This window comes from Porites lutea, chromosome 4 (assembly GCF_958299795.1).
Source record: "Porites lutea chromosome 4, jaPorLute2.1, whole genome shotgun sequence".
NCBI classification, from domain to species: domain Eukaryota; kingdom Metazoa; phylum Cnidaria; class Anthozoa; order Scleractinia; family Poritidae; genus Porites; species Porites lutea.
In genome coordinates this window covers 44,903,546-44,918,171 of record NC_133204.1, presented here as the reverse complement: position 1 = coordinate 44,918,171, position 14,626 = coordinate 44,903,546, and the positions used below count along the sequence as shown (strand labels likewise).

Sequence of the window (14,626 nt, the reverse complement as noted above, 5' to 3'; positions counted from 1 at the left end):
CTTCACCGCAGGTAAGATCATTTTTTGCCACATTTGGGTTGTTGTGGTTTGCTTATCGACATTTACCAGATAGATAAATGAGCTGTCATGGCTGCCGGTATTTTGAGCCATTATTTTGAAATTATTCTTCAGTTACTGTTATCAATTTAAAGGACCCTTGAAATATTAGTTTAGATTTTATATTCAAAGCACAGTCAAACCTCAGAGTGCTAACGGCCACTTTTTTCGTCCACGTGGACCGACAAAAAATCCGTGATACATTGACTCTTGTTTAAAACCTTTCTACAACTGCCACCTCTTTACAAACGGCCACTTTCGTCTGTCCCCAAGGTGGCTGTTGTAGAGAGGTTTGACTGTAGAAAGTTGCACCCTAGAGATTACCAGTAAACTATAATAAAGGACAACATGTATTTTGGGATCCGGATAGGTTGGCTTAATAAACATATCAAGAGACAATTTTTGCCATTATGTCCTTGTAGACTTTTTTACTTATCACCCTGTACACTTAATTATGTAGTTATCTGTTTTTTGAACTTTTTTCACAGGCTCTATCCAAAGGATTTTATATTTCATCATCCCCATCTGACAGTAAAGACAGTGGAACATGTGACTTTGATTTTGAGGCTGATGGGGATGATGATGGGTTTATTGATGATTTAGTTGAAGAACAAAGTAAAGAGGTATGTCATCTGGACTAGAAAATAATAACTATTAAATCTACCACTTCTTCTACTGTAATGCATAAACCCTTGCCACGGGTGTCACATAGTTGCAAGCCCTGCTGTTTGAGTGGACCCACAGGATATTCCTAAAAATTTAAGGTACATATCCTAGATGGAATTTGTTAGAAGGCAGCAGTTGATTAGATTGGTAGCTGTGGGGTAACATTGGGGGTTCCTGGAGCTAGCCTTCCTTGGGCAAAGGATGCCCTGAAAAGTCCATTTAAGTAAATGTTACTTTAATGTTACATGTAAGTAAGGTTCGTCAATCATGGAAACAATATTTTAACCATAATGGATGGATTTCTGATCATATGTTTGTTGGTGAGTGTTGGGAAGCAAATATGCCAGATTTTTTTATTTTGTGGTGCCCAGTTAGGTAAACGGCAAAATGTTCCAGAGTGACTTGCTTTACAGATGAGTTTTATTTTCTGAACAGGATGATGCTTCTCAAATGCCATCAGGAATAACAGACCTTGTCAGCGCTCCACTGGTATCAACAGAGGTGTGTGTTTTTTCCAGGATAGTGGTAAAACTAGTTAAAGAGTCAAAAATGTGTGCTTTAAAATATTATTTATCTCATTAAATACTAAGGGCCAGTGGTTATTTAAATGGAGTTTAGTCTGAGTGCAGTTTAACAAAACTATGTTCTAGGCCATTTTCAGTTTGCTGAATGCTTTTATGTAAACACCATTCATTGCGAACAGTTTCATGAAACCATATAATGTAGACTAGAAAAGTATTTGGCTTCTTATAATAACTCACAGAGGAAGAGATCTGGAGGTCCAAAGATTTCCTAAACTGCGGCCTAAGTTAGACTTTGTTTGAATAAAATAATAATCGTCTCCTTTTCGACACACCCTGGAGATGGTGAGCAAGTCCTTGAAGTAGCAAAACTTCATGAATGGCTGGAGTAAAACCACAACTAGGGAATCAAGATGGTAGAAATAAATTAAATTAATTAACGGGTCTAAGTTATAGCAAGTTACTGGCATAACCTCTGGTGCCATATTGGACTTGAGTTTCTATGTTAGTTTTTGTGGAATTTTTTTGTCTACCGCATGCCAATTGATCACATGGAACTTCTTTTTTAAATTTGTGCCTGTAGGGAGATGAAGAATTGCCAAGTTCTGGGGACACACCCAAGGTAGTAATGATTTTGAAATGCTTTTAAATTAAGGAAGTCTTGTTTTGAAGCTTATGTTCATCATCTAGTGAGTGATATCATACATATCGTGGTACTGTACTAAGTCTTGTCATCTGTAATTCATGCAATAATGCATGTAATTCACATTGTGGTTTAATTTTATTCTGAGTTTAAGTTTATTGTAACAGTATTTTGGGGAATGGTTATTTATGATAAACAGTTTGAAACAAAGAAAAATAAAATTTAAAACCGAAAATATGAAATTAAAACACAGCATATGTATCAGTTTTACAGTAAATACGAGCGACTTATTAGTTGGCTGAGAGCACATGGTTTGATTTAACATTCATGAACAAGAAACATATACATGTACAAGACTGACTTCATTATGTTTTCTTTCCCAGAGAAACAAAATTTTTGGTCACTACACTTAACAATAATATTATTGTTAGTGAAGGATTCCATTCAGTTCAAACCAGCTTCTAATTAATACTTGATGGAGGGCCTGGAATAAAACAACAAGTGTTTCCTGAACAACTATTAAAGTTTCCTTCTATTTTCTGCTGTACTCAGGAAGTACAGGAGCCAATTAAAACCTTAAACCCTTCAATACGTCAGTTTTTCTGATGTTTTTGGGCTGGGTGGTTTATTATCTGTGAGAGGGGGCCAGCCCGTTTGCTGGGAGATCATTTTCAAAATCTTGTTGGGTTGTGGGGAGTTCATTTTCAGATAAGGGGCCATTATTTGGGGGGTCATTATGATAAATTTTATGAAAGTAGTACAATGCAGTAACAAGAGTGAATTGGAATTGAATATAACAGCTGTAAATAGTATAGACACCAATCTTAAAAACACGACTGTAGATAAAGTATGTGGTGAACTACAGGATGATATGTAGCTAGAATGTTTTTAGTTTCCACAGCAATTGGGAGAGGGGGCACTTTCACTATGTAAAATTTATGGTGGGTCAGTTTGAAATCTTCCAGCTTTCTCAAAATGGCTGGGCCCTCCCTTACAGGTAATAAACGACGAGCCCTTTTGCATCTATCCTTCATGACCAAGATGGCAGAACTTATCTTGTGTTGACATGTTTTTAGAAGTGTATTTGACTTAAAAATTTTATTGACAATGTTATTGATCTCTGTCAGTGCATTTATTTATGATAAGTATAATAACCATTCTGTAGGCATCAGGGCCAGGTTATAAGCCTAGAGATTTATTCAATGCCGGAAGAAACAGAGCCTACACTGTGGCATCAGAGAGTCCAACAAAAGAAAGATGTGCTATGAGACAGAGATCTAAATCCTTTGCCCTCAAGGTACTAAAGTGTATTTCATATAATAGGCTTCATTGTTTGTGATGGGACAAGGCAGGAAAAAGTTGAGTAATGGTGAATTTGTAGGCAAACTATTGTGCATGATCACCTAATGTTAAATGTCACAGCTGAGAGTGAGAGAGAAAGAGATAGAGATAGAGTTCAAACAAAGTATTTTATCTCTGAATTTGAACACTTGTTAGGTTTTTTTTCTTCAATCAAGGTGTTTATTTCAAAAGGATTTTTTCTACAGTATATATCTTTTTAACTTTTTGTTTGTACAGAGGCCCAATCCAAGACAAGATCAAAGTCCAAACTTGAGAAAGAAGCTAAGGTACGTAATTGGTTGCATTTTACTTTCAATTATGCACAAGCGTTACTGTGAAACTCAGAAAACCTTGAACACATGAAAAATTTCAGGAATGTTAATTGTGTGGTGGTGAAACTAATTACCGTTGCTGTTTGGGGTTTAGTTTTCTCATGCCTTATTGGTTATTTCCTCGCAACACAATAACATTCCATAAATATTTCTGGTGTTCATGGTTTTGTGAGTTTCACAGTAAAGGAAATGTTTCTCACAGTTATTTCCTTTTTATAGGCAGAGATGTATGTCAGTGATTGAAAGTTCTGCAAATCATCCATCTTTGCTTGAAATGGTAGGGACTCTATCCAGCTATTTGTTAATCGTTGTTCGTCTTCAACATGCAGTACAGTGGATTGTCAATTAATTTAACATGGTGTCAAGTTTATTGAAGATCCAGACACCAAATTATTGCAAGCAGTAGGTGAAAGAAAATAATAAGGTGCTGTACAGTGTGCAGCCATGATTCTTTTAAAGTCTGACTTCAAGTTGTCTGAACTTTATATTGAAATCTGAATATTCGCTTAAACTCATTTCTCCCAAACCATCTTTGAAACCTCTTTCAGGCTTTTGTAGCCATTTTTCAGTACTTAGGAATTATTTACCCAAGTGGTAAATGTGAGTTTGGAATGGAATTAACATGTCCTTAACTTTGTTTACCCAGTGTTGAGTGTTGATTTTGAAGTGTAGCTTAAATTCAAAATTCGGTAATTATTAGATCCTGTTTCCAATAGACCTTGTCACGGTTTTCGACGCCATCTTGACGAGTAGGCAAACGTGAGAGAAATTACAGTGTTTGTATGAGAATCTAATGTGGAATAGTTCCGTAAAACGGCTGTTCTGAAAAAAATATCAATTGTAAACTAAAGCCACAAAGCAAAGGATGTCCTTAAAAAAAATTTGGGGGCGTACCTGTGTTTAAATTTCTCCAGAGGCTTGCTTTAGATTTTCCATATATTCGTCTGTAATTTTCCCGGGCCTTTCTTACAGACAAATGTATAGCAAATTTTAAAAAGTGGTTCTAGGTCTTCTAGTGCATGTAACGCCCTCAAAGTTTTTCAGGAGAATCCCTAGGACTGAAGCTTTAGTTTACATATCATATTTTTTTCAGAATAGCCGTTCTACGGAAATTATTCGTCATTAGATTCTAATACAATCTCTGTAATTTCTCACGCGTTTGCCTACTCGTCAAGATGGCGTCGAAAACCAAACACAGGGTCTATTCTCCTTTTAATACAGCATTGATCTACATTTCACTGTGCTCTTATGTTTTGACAGGAGGCAATATTCCATCCAGCGCAAGATCCCAGCTCTTGTTCCCTACGTCGATCACAGTCAGCAACGTTTGAACATCATGATGATCTGGGAAACATGCTTGATGCTTCGGGTAGGGTTATAAAAAGGCAAAGTTAGCCTGCATAACAGGTGTTATTTTTTCGCCTTTTCTATGCGCGCGAAGTGTGCGAGAAGTGCCATACACGCGCAAGGGGGGAAAGCGCCGTGTCTCGCGCTCCAGGCCCGCCTCGCTCGTGCCTTCGCTCACCTGTTGTGCATGCAAAGTGCTAGTGTCAGTAGACTCTTCCTCGTTTCAACTTAGAGATCTTTAGTTTATAAGATGAAGACGACCACAAGAACGAGATTTTCTCAATACTGTAGTGCCTGCGCGTGAACCAGCGTCATTTTGGCGGGAAAATGTGATACCATCGTCATTCTACTACGAGTTTTTGCAAAAATGTCTGTGGCAGAGACAAGTCATCAAATGTTAATGGCTGATTATTTTTTAAGCTTCTTCAATTCAAAACAATCGTGCTAGCTTTTCTTGTAAAGGGGAGTACAATAACGCTTTCCGGCGTGCCTTTTTTACGCGAAAAAATTCTCGTTAAATTTCGTCCTTGTAGAAAGCCGTCAGTAAAGGTCCCTTGTATTTTTTGGCCTAAGTATTGTAATATTTCTGTGGCGCCCAATTAAAAGCCCTGCTAGTTAGATGCGTCGGATGGAAAATGCATTCCTATTTCTGATTGTGTTTATTTCATTCATTTTTATTCAGGTCAAAAAAATGTTGTAGGAGATTTCAGTGGGGTAGGTTTATGTATTAAACTGGAATGCAGTTACAATTTTTGAAGTTCCTTTCGTTTCTTTCCTTTCTTCAGCAAATCAAGAGAAACCCAAAATCATGCAGAAACTATCATGACGATCGTTAATGATCTATTAAAACCTGATATAATTACTTTGTGGCTGTAATATTCTCGAGTTGTTTGAAGTCGAACTTAGTTTAGTTTAGTTTCTTTATATTTGTCAAGAAAGAAATTACATACATACAAACAAGAGCACGCCGACAGGAGATGAAAACAGTGAAGGAGCCCCAATTGACTTTCAACCCCTATAAAACTATAAGACAGACATACTAAAATCGGATGAAAAAAAAAATGTCTGTGAAGGAATACAATCTTCAATTAGCCCTGGCTGTACTGAGTTATTTCAATTTGAGGGTTTGCGTGATAAGAATGCTATGGCGGCTGATAGAAACTTAGCCTGGTCTTGTAGTGAGCTTGTAGAAAAGTTTTAAACTGTTGAGGAAGAATGAGGAAGACCATTTAAACCCTAACAGTCCTATGGAAGTACGACTTAGTGAAGAAATCCTTGTTACGAAAGGACGGAAGATGGGAATTTGCAGCGTGGTAATTTTTGAGCAGTCTATCGAGGTACTGCGGGAACCAAAAAATGATCGAAATTTGCAGTATTAAACAAGAACAAACCTGATTTAGCTTTTTACTTTTTTTTCAGCCTTACACCCTTCCATCTATACCCGGGCAACATGAAGATTTGAAGTGCTTAACACCAGAAACGGTAATGTCATTATAACAAATAATGAGGACCTAATGACAGGTACCAAGGAAAACTGTGCATTTTGTTTTCCATGCTGCCAGTCATCAGGTGTGTTAATTTGTTATTGCCCCCGCTGGGATTTCGCCCAGAAGAAAAAAACGGCTTGACGCGAGTGGCACATCGGTGATTTCCCGCGGTTTTAAGGCACATTACCTGATCGCATTCGATTGGTTTTGTTCCAAGGCATGATTAATACACATTCTTCATCTCAAGTTAGTTTTACTGTATCTACTGTTTATTCATTTATCTATAATTCTTGTAAATTCGTTTAGTTGTCTACAGTAGTAGAAATGAACTGTTGTTGTTGTTTTAAATGTACGTGGCGGTAAACAATCATCGATAAAATAAAAGTTCGGTTGAAGCTCTCGAAAACTGTCAAAACTCGTCAGTGATCGTCACTGATATTTCTAGCCTGAGGTTGCAAAATCATTCTGTATATTTAAAGAAAAGAAGTATTATCTCTACTCGCGATTCATTTCAAGTGAAAACCAACTGAAGGTGAAAGCTTTGACGAAACTTTCAAAATTGTGTTGGTGTACGAAGAACAATTTCGTTTATTAATGTCTTAAGAGAAGAATTTTCAACCACTCATTTTTTTGCTTCCTTTTCTACAGGTTGCTCGTGTTCTGGAGGGTGAATACCCAGATGTAGAAGCTCATATCATAGATTGTCGCTATCCTTATGAATATGAAGGTGGTCACATCAAGGTGTGATTTAAAATTATTATGGTTTAATAATCAAGATCAAAATACGTATCCTTCCAAAAAGACGATTTTCTTTTGAGAAGTTCATAGCAGCCTTATTTAGAAAAATTCGTTTTTTTAAACTCGATCGCGATTATTCCAACTCAGCTCAAATTGCCGTTAATTGAAGTTGTTCCTCGCGTTGGATTCTTAGAGACTGCAGCCATTGTTAGTAGAGGAGACTGATCCTGAAAGGTAGGAAAGCAACAAAGATGAAAACAACGGTGGTACAGTTGACGTTAGAAGCTTCCTGACCGTACACAGTCCAGGGAGCTTAAGCAACAACGACGGCGACGGCAACAAAAACGTCACTTAAAAAGTGAATTTGCACCTCTTCAAACTTTATCGCGCTTATTCCACCTCGTTTACTTCGTCAAATGTTGGCAAATGTTTTTTGGAGTTGAATTCTAAAGGACTGTATCAAAGTTCAGGAAAAGAAAAGAAAGTTGTTGTCTTGTGTTCCCCTCCTCGACAAAACGTGAATTCAGGCATTTTCACGTTGTAGTCGGGCAATGATGGCAAAGAAATGTACAAAAAAGCGTGATGCACGTGCAAAGTTGTTGTTTTTGCTAATCAAACCTATTGCTTTTTTGCCGTTCTCGTTGCCGTCCGCGTCGTCGTTGCTTAAGCTCTCTAGTTTGTTCACAAGTTGTGACAGAATAAGTTAATGTGACGTTTTCATTGGTCAATAAGATCATAATTTTAGGAATGCTGTTGAACGTTGCGTTTTTCTCGATACAGGGAGCCGTAAACATTTACACCAAAGAGGACATGCTCAGTGAATTTATTGAAAGGCCGAAGAAAAGTCTGACGGGAAAGAAGACAATTTTAATATTTCACTGTGAATTCTCATCCAAGAGAGGACCTGACATGTGAGTTGAAAGAATTCGTTATCATTAGTCAGGAAAAACTGTTCATCTTTTGCAGTACAGTGATTTTGTTACAAATAGTTATGATTAGTCCTGGGTTACTCATCTTGTGAAAAATTGAGTCCCAGTTCAAAAAAACAAAGAATCGTAAATTGGGCTTTTATGTAACCAGACAGTTAATCTGACTCCAAAACTCTGCCATTACAGTTTACTGAAATAAAAATATACTGCTTCTATTGTAAAGCACAACAAAGACTAAAAAATATGGGTTGTTAAAACGTAACCACAAGAAGAGCCACAGAAATCACACGAACAGGATATTCTACAAAAAAAAATCTTCAGATGGATCGATCGATCTTTGCGTCTGGCAACGGGACACATTCCATGAATTATTAATTCTTGCGTCTTTGAGGATTTTTGTCTCTGGGACGCAGGGCGCAGAGGTAACAGAATCACTGCAGTTATAGCAAAGCATTTAAGAAGATTGCTTAATCGAGTTTTCATTTGTTTTTTAGGAGTCGATTTTTACGGAACAAGGACCGCGACTTGCATATGTTCAATTACCCAGAATTATTTTACCCAGAACTGTACCTAATTGAAGGAGGCTACAAAGCGTTCTTTAACAAATGCAAGGTAACGTAACTGACATTGTCGGTTTTTATAATCTTATAACAATTCCATCTTCATTTCTTTATTAATTGGTAGGTGATTTTTCAACATATTGTCTCTTCAGTGAAAACTGTAGCTGTGCAAACTAAAAACAAATCTGGCCTTAATTTGAACAGTTTGTTGGGTCAAGAACCCTTTTTTGGGAGGGCCGTTTTTGGAAACATTTTGTATTCCGTAAGTGATCGATTAAGCGCCGCACCTTTACAGAAAATAATTTAATAAGAGCCGCTTTCGAATAAGCGCCGCGGCGTAATTTGGGTATTTTTAAAATTAACGACCCACCTTTGTTACGGCGCTCGATATAAGGAGACAAAAATCATATCGCTTAGGAAACTCTTGAAACTGGGTTCGTGTAACGGTTCGAGGTGTACATATTTTGACTTAATTCTTTCTAAATTCTCCTCAGTGTTTTACCCGTAGTTGAAATAAGCGCCGCTCTTGTATAAGCTCCGCACCTATAACAGGGAAAAATGAAATAAGCGCTGCCGCGCTTAATCGATCATTTACGGTATTTGAAATTATTAGCCTCATTTTGGGAAAGGTCATTTTCTGAATTTCGAGAGAATCAAAATTTAACGCATCGCTAATCTTTTTTTTTTTTTTAGGAATACTGCGAACCCCAGAGTTATCTGCCAATGATAGACGAAAATTTTTCCCAAGAGCTAAAGAGGTTTTCGAAACGATCGAAATCTGAGGGAAACATTCTAACAAAAGGTCTCCGTCCTGGGCTTGGATATCGTTGCTAGATTTGTATTATTTACTTGTCTTCGCTGCTTTGCACCTTACATGTCAACCGCGTTCCCCGGAGCGAAAGGGAGACGAGTAAGGAAACCCTGGGAACGAGTTTGACAACATCTTTATTCAATTCGCCTTAAAATATACGAGCTGTTGACTAAGTGAACACTACGCCGACGAAATATTTGCTGAGAATTTCACACCTCTAAACCTGCCTTATTTTTTCTTTGAAAACTTGGAGGAATTAAAATTTTCCGGCTTAAAATACTCAAAATTGCCTTCTCTGTAAATATTTCTCCTCTCCACGCATAAGAAGAATGAAAGTTTTTCCATCAAATGAAAGATCTATTTAATAATTTGGATTTTTTGCCATTTCTGCTTCACTAAATTAGAAGCATAATATATTGCATAAAGCTTGTTTGATGATCCAAAATACGAGAATAATTTATCAACATCTTTGACAGTAACTAAAATGCTGTGGCTTAGGTTGACAGAGCTTGCCATATTAGTTTGATGATGTCAATAATTCTACTCATGACTGTCCTGTGTTAAATTATCTGCCTGCCTACTTTGTGCTACATATCAAAAGGAATCAAGTTATAATCTGCAGGCAGATTGATAGACAAATAATTCCCTTACCATACTTTTAATTTTGTTCTTATTTTTCTTTTTCTGTAATATATTCTTAACAAGATTCTGCTGTATTTATTGTTTGTTTTGGCATGACTATCGTGGCAAATAATTTGTAAATAAAAATGTTTTTTTAGAATGCGTAATAAAGTATTTCAAGGTTGAGTGGGTTGGTGGTTTCAAATTTGTTCTTCCCTTTGAGTCACTTTTAGAATGAGAGATGAGTGCGCCAGATGGAAGAAGAAAGGGAGTGTTGTGCTCTCTTGTTGCCCCCAAGTAAACATTGCGCTGCCGTGCTATTCGCTTGGGACGAGTCAACCTCGTTGCCAGAGTTCCGGGTTCCTACCCGTCCCTATAGAGCGAGAGGGACGGGTAGGAGAGAACCCTGGGAACGAGGTTGGGGACGAGTAGGCCTAAAGCTCCCTTAACACCTGATGAGGTGTACACAATGTAGTTCTCCATTTCGCGAGGTGAGATTGGGTCGGTGTTGTGTGGAGGTGCCTTCTCTGTTTTGAGAGACAAATTTTGAACCAGTTTCCTGCACGACCTTGTTTTCTAAACAGTCCTGTGGTTAATCCCCATGGTGCAGTTCCGCAACACCAGCCCAGCCCCACACGCGAACCTCAAAATGTCTAAAGCCCCGTGCAAACGACCTCAACATTGTTGGATGTCACATGATGGGTACGTTTGCACACCCTGTTGCATGTTGTCAGGAGTTGTTGCGCAAATGTTTTGAAACTGGTCAAACGTTTAGCTCCGTGCAAACGGACGCAACAACTCTCGACAATGTTGGGAGTTGTTGCGTCCGTTTGCACCTAGCTTAATAATCTTCATGTGATTTTAAGTGAGCAGCTTGAAAAAAGTCTTAAGTTGATACCCAGGGATCAAACGCTTTAATAAGGTACGTGAACTGAATGTTTACGCAAAATTCGCGCACCTGTTCTCAGAGGCTCCTTTCTTTAAGCTGATAGAAATTTTACATAAATACATTCAAAAGAGCGTTTTCATTCACGTGCCTGGCACCTGTTTGAATTTATTGGAACAAAAGAAAGTCCGCAGGACTGGGTCGGGAGACTGACATGGCGTTGTTACATTGTTTTGGCGGGCACCAACAATATGGCGGACGTGACGTCATGTAACGGTTAGCATTACATCCCATCGGCCTAAACCCCCTCGGACACCTCATGAGGTTTATGGCACAACGTAGTATTACTTATCGCTTCGGTTTCGAGCACTGACTATAAGAATTAGGGTTAAGCAATACTGATTAGGGTTAAGCACTGACTCGAAACGGTTAGCTTCTATTTAGGGTTAGGGTTGTTGCGATATAGCTTTAAATCAAACCATTTCTAGCCAGCAAATCTTCAGTGGCCTGGTGGTATAGGTCATGGAACACAAACTTTACGCTCCGAGTTCGATTCCCACTTACACCCTTCTGAATTTGTTTTCCCTTCATGAACATTTGCTGAGCAAAATTTTCAAGAGGCCTAGAATTTTCATCTAAGTGTAGTGGGGAAGCAATAAAGAATACTACGTTGTGTAAATTTCATAAGTGGACCAAGGGATTTAGGCCGATGGGTTGCCAATGGGATGTAATGCTTTGTAAAAACACTCTATAGAGAGAGCGCTGGTAGTGGCGCTGGTAACCATCTAACCTCGTCCCCAGGCTCTCTCAACTTGCCTTCTCCAGGTTGCTGAATGAAAAGAAACACCAGGAGAAATATTGGTGATGATCGATCCCCGTGAATTTTTCCCTCTCTCGAGCCTTTGCTTGCTCAAAGCTTTGGAGTCTACTGTCACGAACAGCACAGTTGCCTACGGAAATGACTATTGAAAAGAGATAATCAAAGTTACAAAAACAATCATTGAGTAGACTGCATGTTGGGATCAGGGAGGGGGGTCCATCGGTTTAACACTCCCTTCTACTTCACAAAATCCGCAGTTTTTTTGTTCGAGTCCATTTTGGTTGCCACATATTTTTTTTCTTGACTTATATTGTTTAAAACAATTTTCTTTAACTAAAATTAAAGGCATTCATTCAAACCACTTCCTTGTTAGTCGAAGATCAAAAACAAGTACATAATAAATAATACATGTATCTTAGAATATAATTGGCCATAAAGTAAATAGGACAAATTCTCTTGTGTGTTTGTGTTTCTCTCAGCTTACCAACATGGTCTCTAAAGTATTGTGGTTTGATTTACTTTGGAAGCTATGGTAAGTAGCAATGTTTCGATGGCTTAGTTTAATTAGATTGACAGCTTTGATCAAAAGTAAGGTTTTATTTTTAAAATCGAATTTGTTCGAAGCCTTGCAATTTATTCCGTCATCATACAAGTTCAAGCAAGTAATTTTTCAATTCTCTCATGACCCTAGTGGAGGCTGGTTCTTGCAGCAAGATTACTAGCTGCTTTATTCCAAATAAATTCTGAATATAACCGTCATTCTGGAAGTGTGAAGGTTGGGCTGGACTCGGGTTTTGTTAAATGCCATGTTAAATAATTCACAAGCCATGGTACGTTTTGTAAAATCCATATGGATTTGATTAGTCTTTCACAGCACCTAAGTCGATTTAGAAAGATGTCATTGATCTTAAATTAGAGAATCGAACATAGGTTGTTAGGTCTGTTAGATTCGTCGAATTAATCCAGCAATTACTTTCTCGGCAATGTAATGTCTCTCGCTCTTTAATTTAATTACACAATTTTCCTTTTTGCTTGTATTTCTCATCACGCCTTAATTTAACGGTTATCGCGTCTCCCTGGTATGTTCAACTTACCAGCCGTCGTGTAAATCCTGTACTTAAGGTTTGCGCTAAATTCGTATATCTGGACTAACAATTCTTAACAGCCTGGATTTTAAGGCAGTGTACATTATGTCACGTGAATTTGATTATCTTCCAGACACGTGGTTTCCGAATGCGATAGTGTCTATGACAGCCTGGGAGTCGCGTTTGAATATCACCACACCGTATAACCCAGGCAATTCTTTGCAGGATCAGAAACATGAGATTTTAAAATGATTTTCTCGGCTTTGAGGGTCGATCTTAATATTTAAGAATAACCAGTACTCTTACCTTTGCCCATAATAATAACATGAGAAATAAAACGAGACGAGACGAGACGACAATCTCGTGGCTAATCTGCATGGCCTTTACAGCGTGGGTACATAGCTGTTAAAAAAAAACGGTTAATTAAAAAAAAAAAAACGAAACTACGCAAAAAGTTTTATGCCCTTATTGATATTAAATTAGATAGATGGTTCCCTCTTTATTTTATTATTGAAAATTGATATCAACAAGAGGAAGATTTAAACTGCAGGTCTAGAGACAGGTGGATTGTCATGCTGTCAACTGTTGACAGGTACGGCACCTGATGGAAATAACCTTATTAAAAATAACCTCGACTCGTTATTCACCTTGTCCAAAAACTGGATAGTTGTTTCTCTAAGCTCGATTGCCAGTCGTTAAAACGAAGTTCTGTTTGCGCTTTTCTCCCCAAGGAACGCTAAGGCACAAAACAGCTCGTAATCTTGCCTATGGGTATGGCCCTGCTCGCACTCCGCCAAATTTTGTAAGTTATGTTTTGCAAAAAAAACTTTTAACAGGGTGCCATTTATTGCGCGAACGATTTTTTTCACCTGCCAAAATTGTCTCAAGTGTCACCAAACTTCAAGATGTCATACAGTAGATTTGAAAGCGATAAATTTGAATAATATCCCCTTCGTCGGGTCATCTTCACTCGCGAACGTGGTCAGTTGAAGTTACTTTAATTGAAAATCTTTTTTGGTTGCACGAAAAATTTTGCGTGTCTCAGGTGCAAACAAAGTTACAAATTAATTGGTAATTACAAAATTTTTAAATTTCTTGCAAACGCCACATTCCATTTTTTTCTAGAAGTGCAAACAGGGCCAGGACTTCAAGGTTATGGAGTGTCGGTGACGTATCCGACGCTTAGACCACGTGACCCGAGCAAATAAATCGTGAGGAATAAAGACGCCCGTGCCTAGGCAAACTCGTCAGGGCTACCGGGAATTCCTCCGTGCATGAAATGAGACGTTTTTTCTTATTTTGTTTAGTGGACAATGAATAACATGTAAAGTAAATGTATAATTAGTATAGTGGCGCGAATAATTACACCCAACCTCGTCCCCAGGGCGCTTTTCGCCCTGGGGACGAGGCTGAATTATACCCTGGTTCAATTTTCAAAAATTAAGAACTTTTTCAGTAAGTTTTAAAAAATTTAGTAAATTGACAGCGTGTGGAAAAGAATTAAACTTTGAACAGCAACATCCTGATCTTTGAAATACTTTTGCTGAGCTTTTGCAAGTTTCTCCAATTTGTCCGCAGTGGTACTAACAGAGCATGTGCTTAGGATAGTGGACCGACCTCTATAGCCTCGTTTAAAGACTTCTTGTTTGAATTGCTTTTGTGCAAACAAGTGACACCCATTTAAGTAATATGTTCGTTCTTTAATGTTATTATTTTCTTTTAATTAGTCTTGTGTCTGTGATTTTAAATTCACGCAACGTGCTTGGAAAACGAGCAAAGACG

At 38.0% G+C, this 14,626-nt stretch overlaps 1 protein-coding gene across 1 annotated transcript in view; it reads left to right on the top strand.

The window, feature by feature from the left end:
• Nucleotides 1-10,240, top strand: part of LOC140933759 (M-phase inducer phosphatase 1-like) — a 14,376-nt gene extending 4,136 nt beyond the window's left edge. The window contains exons 6-19 of the mRNA XM_073383395.1: nt 1-11; nt 546-680; nt 1,159-1,224; nt 1,828-1,866; nt 3,053-3,184; nt 3,466-3,515; nt 3,780-3,837; nt 4,821-4,929; nt 5,590-5,621; nt 6,327-6,389; nt 7,043-7,135; nt 7,913-8,043; nt 8,556-8,673; nt 9,315-10,240. The exon at nt 1-11 is cut by the window's left edge and continues 205 nt beyond it. Coding sequence (XP_073239496.1) covers nt 1-11; nt 546-680; nt 1,159-1,224; nt 1,828-1,866; nt 3,053-3,184; nt 3,466-3,515; nt 3,780-3,837; nt 4,821-4,929; nt 5,590-5,621; nt 6,327-6,389; nt 7,043-7,135; nt 7,913-8,043; nt 8,556-8,673; nt 9,315-9,455 — 1,178 coding nt within the window. The 3' untranslated portion in view covers nt 9,456-10,240. The remainder of the gene's footprint in view (nt 12-545; nt 681-1,158; nt 1,225-1,827; nt 1,867-3,052; nt 3,185-3,465; nt 3,516-3,779; nt 3,838-4,820; nt 4,930-5,589; nt 5,622-6,326; nt 6,390-7,042; nt 7,136-7,912; nt 8,044-8,555; nt 8,674-9,314) is intronic.
• The last annotated feature ends 4,386 nt before the right edge of the window (nt 10,241-14,626 follow it).